Source organism: Penaeus japonicus, unplaced genomic scaffold (assembly GCF_977035675.1).
Source record: "Penaeus japonicus unplaced genomic scaffold, GWHDUDI00000001_assembly GWHDUDI00000031, whole genome shotgun sequence".
Taxonomy (NCBI): Eukaryota; Metazoa; Arthropoda; class Malacostraca; order Decapoda; family Penaeidae; genus Penaeus; species Penaeus japonicus.
The window spans coordinates 1,488,392-1,490,891 of record NW_028234433.1 but is presented as its reverse complement, the minus strand read 5'-3'; the positions used below and the strand labels follow the sequence as shown (position 1 = coordinate 1,490,891).

The window sequence follows — 2,500 nt, the reverse complement described above, 5'->3', positions numbered from 1 at the left end:
ACATGTACACATTATAACGATATCAACTAAGATCTGACATGAATTTCAAAGGATGCCAAATCCGAGCAAAGAGTAGCCGAAATCCACCGCATCCGGACTCATTATTCCACATAAAAGAGGCATGGAATAACCCATAACACCAGAAGGGACACACACCCATCCATTGATGACGACGCACACTGGTCGTAATTCGATGCCTCCCTATTCACTCCCTCAGGGATCGCCGGACGCCCAAGGGAGCGCTGCCAGGAACCCTGCCCTGCGTTGGCCGGGCGCTCTCATCCCTTACGTTATCTCAGCCTCCTTCTGTGAGTATCTCGATCTGGTTGTTATTTCGCATTACGAATATAGGCCATTGGGGGAAATAATTAAATAGCAGCAGAGAAGGAATGACACGATAAGTAATTGCAAAGGAGTGCTGCACTTGCGACCGCATTTCATATCAAATTGATGACTGATGGGGGTGGTAGAGGGTCACCTACGTGTATGACTTGCAATGTTTGTTTACAGTATCTCCCCCTCCCCCCCAAAAAAAAATATATATGAAACTTCTGAGTTTTTTGTTGTTTACATCTCTTGTTTCTCTTTCCCTGCGATTTAGAATACAATTCCACTGATTGCAGATATAGTTTATTTCTCTCGCAAACTTTTTTTTTTCTCTCCAACTCAGTTACCCTTTAAAGCCAACTTTCCCACTAATCTACATTTCGCACGAATTCTTTTAGTCTGAAAAAAAGTTACAATACGTTGAAATGATAACTTGCATGGCACTATTTCAGCCCGAGCGGAGAGGGCGGTCATCGGAGGCGCTATGGGCGAATATCACAGCAAAACGTGCCTGCGCTTCGTCCCTCGGGAGTCCCAACACAGCAGCTACGTGCACATTCTCAAGGGCGAAGGGTATATTTCCTTTCCGTTTGTTATCAAAAGACTATCATATCTTTTATCGCCATTTCCTTGGTCACTGCAAACCTCAACGGTTACGTCATGTTCATTGTTATTTATGGGATTTCCCTTTGTCGTGATAAGGTTTTTAGAGTTGAAGACGTAATTATACTACTATTGCGACTACTATTGCGGTTATTATTTTCTGAGATTTTAGAGAATGCATAAAATCTTTAGCTTTAATTTTACGGTATATCTATCTGCCTATCCATCTGTCTATATATCTGCCTGTCTAATTATATATGTATATATGTATACACACACACACAAACAAACACACACACACACACACACACACACACACACACACACACACACACACACAATATATTATATATATATATATATATATATATATATATATATATATATATATATATATATATATATATATATATATATGTATAATATATATATATATATATATATATATATATATATATATATATACATAATATATATATATATATATATATATATGCCTTGATTCTCAATTGGTCACATCTAAAGGATCCATAGTGGAAGTACAAAGACCTGAAAGATTAAAGGAAAAGCTAAACATGTACATCCAGCACGTGAATACCTTCAAACATATGAGTACCGAAGGTACGCCTAAGTGAACCAGACGAGAGTAGCAAGATACAGACAGGCTCAGCTTTTACACTATCATAAATGTATATTACACTATAATTATATTACATCTTCCCTTCCCACTCATCAAAGCTCGACCTGTACGACCCGAATTTAACTCTTCTCGCCAGGTGTTCGAGTGCGGTAGGTCGGTCCGGTGGCTTGCAGGTCGTGTCGCTTGGGCAAGGCTGCGTATATCACGGCGTGGTCGTGCATGAGTTCATGCACGCCGCGGGCTTCTGGCACGAACAGTCCCGGTACGACCGCGATCAACATGTCACCATCAATTGGAAGAACATAATCGGCGATATGAAATATAACTTCGATAAGGCAAGCCTCACGGACGATGTTTTGATGTGGAATAGTGGAAGATGTTGGAAGTGGATTAAAAGATAGATGGGTCGCCAACCACACACGTAAAGCTGCCATGCTTTTCGACACCATTACAGAAAGTCGGTCTACGTAGCAAACACTAGTTAGATCCATTTGCTTACCTTTTAAAAATTTCCCCTCTTGCAGAAGACGAACCGCCTGACCAGCGACTTGGGCCTCGGCTACGACTACGCCTCGGTAATGCACTACGGGTCGCGCGCCTTCGCCGTGGACTCCTCCCGCCCCACCATCGTCCCCAAGGTGCCCGGCGTCGAAATCGGCCAGCGTCGAGGCTTTTCCCAGGTGGGTTGCGGAGCCGAAAGGTTTCGATCGTTTTATGTACATTTGCAATAGAGAGCAAAGCCGGGGACGGAGAGTGCCAGCTGTACACGTGGATGAAGAGACTGACGAGTAAATAAACCAAGGGCAATGACTTAAGGACGGGGTACTTTTATTGAATGAATGATTATCATTTTGTTCTGTAAATGTCAAACTTGTTACGGGCAACGTGAGCGAATTTTCCCGAATTATCCTTTCAACAGCTCGATGTCAA

General features: G+C 42.2%; 1 protein-coding gene across 1 annotated transcript in view; it reads left to right on the top strand.

Annotated features, from left to right (window-relative positions):
- LOC122250849 (zinc metalloproteinase nas-4) overlaps positions 1-2,500 on the top strand; it is a 4,938-nt gene that overhangs the window by 1,475 nt on the left and 963 nt on the right. The window contains exons 3-7 of the mRNA XM_043012522.2: positions 218-308; positions 780-900; positions 1,707-1,905; positions 2,095-2,250; positions 2,490-2,500. The exon at positions 2,490-2,500 is cut by the window's right edge and continues 182 nt beyond it. Coding sequence (XP_042868456.2) covers positions 218-308; positions 780-900; positions 1,707-1,905; positions 2,095-2,250; positions 2,490-2,500 — 578 coding nt within the window. The remainder of the gene's footprint in view (positions 1-217; positions 309-779; positions 901-1,706; positions 1,906-2,094; positions 2,251-2,489) is intronic.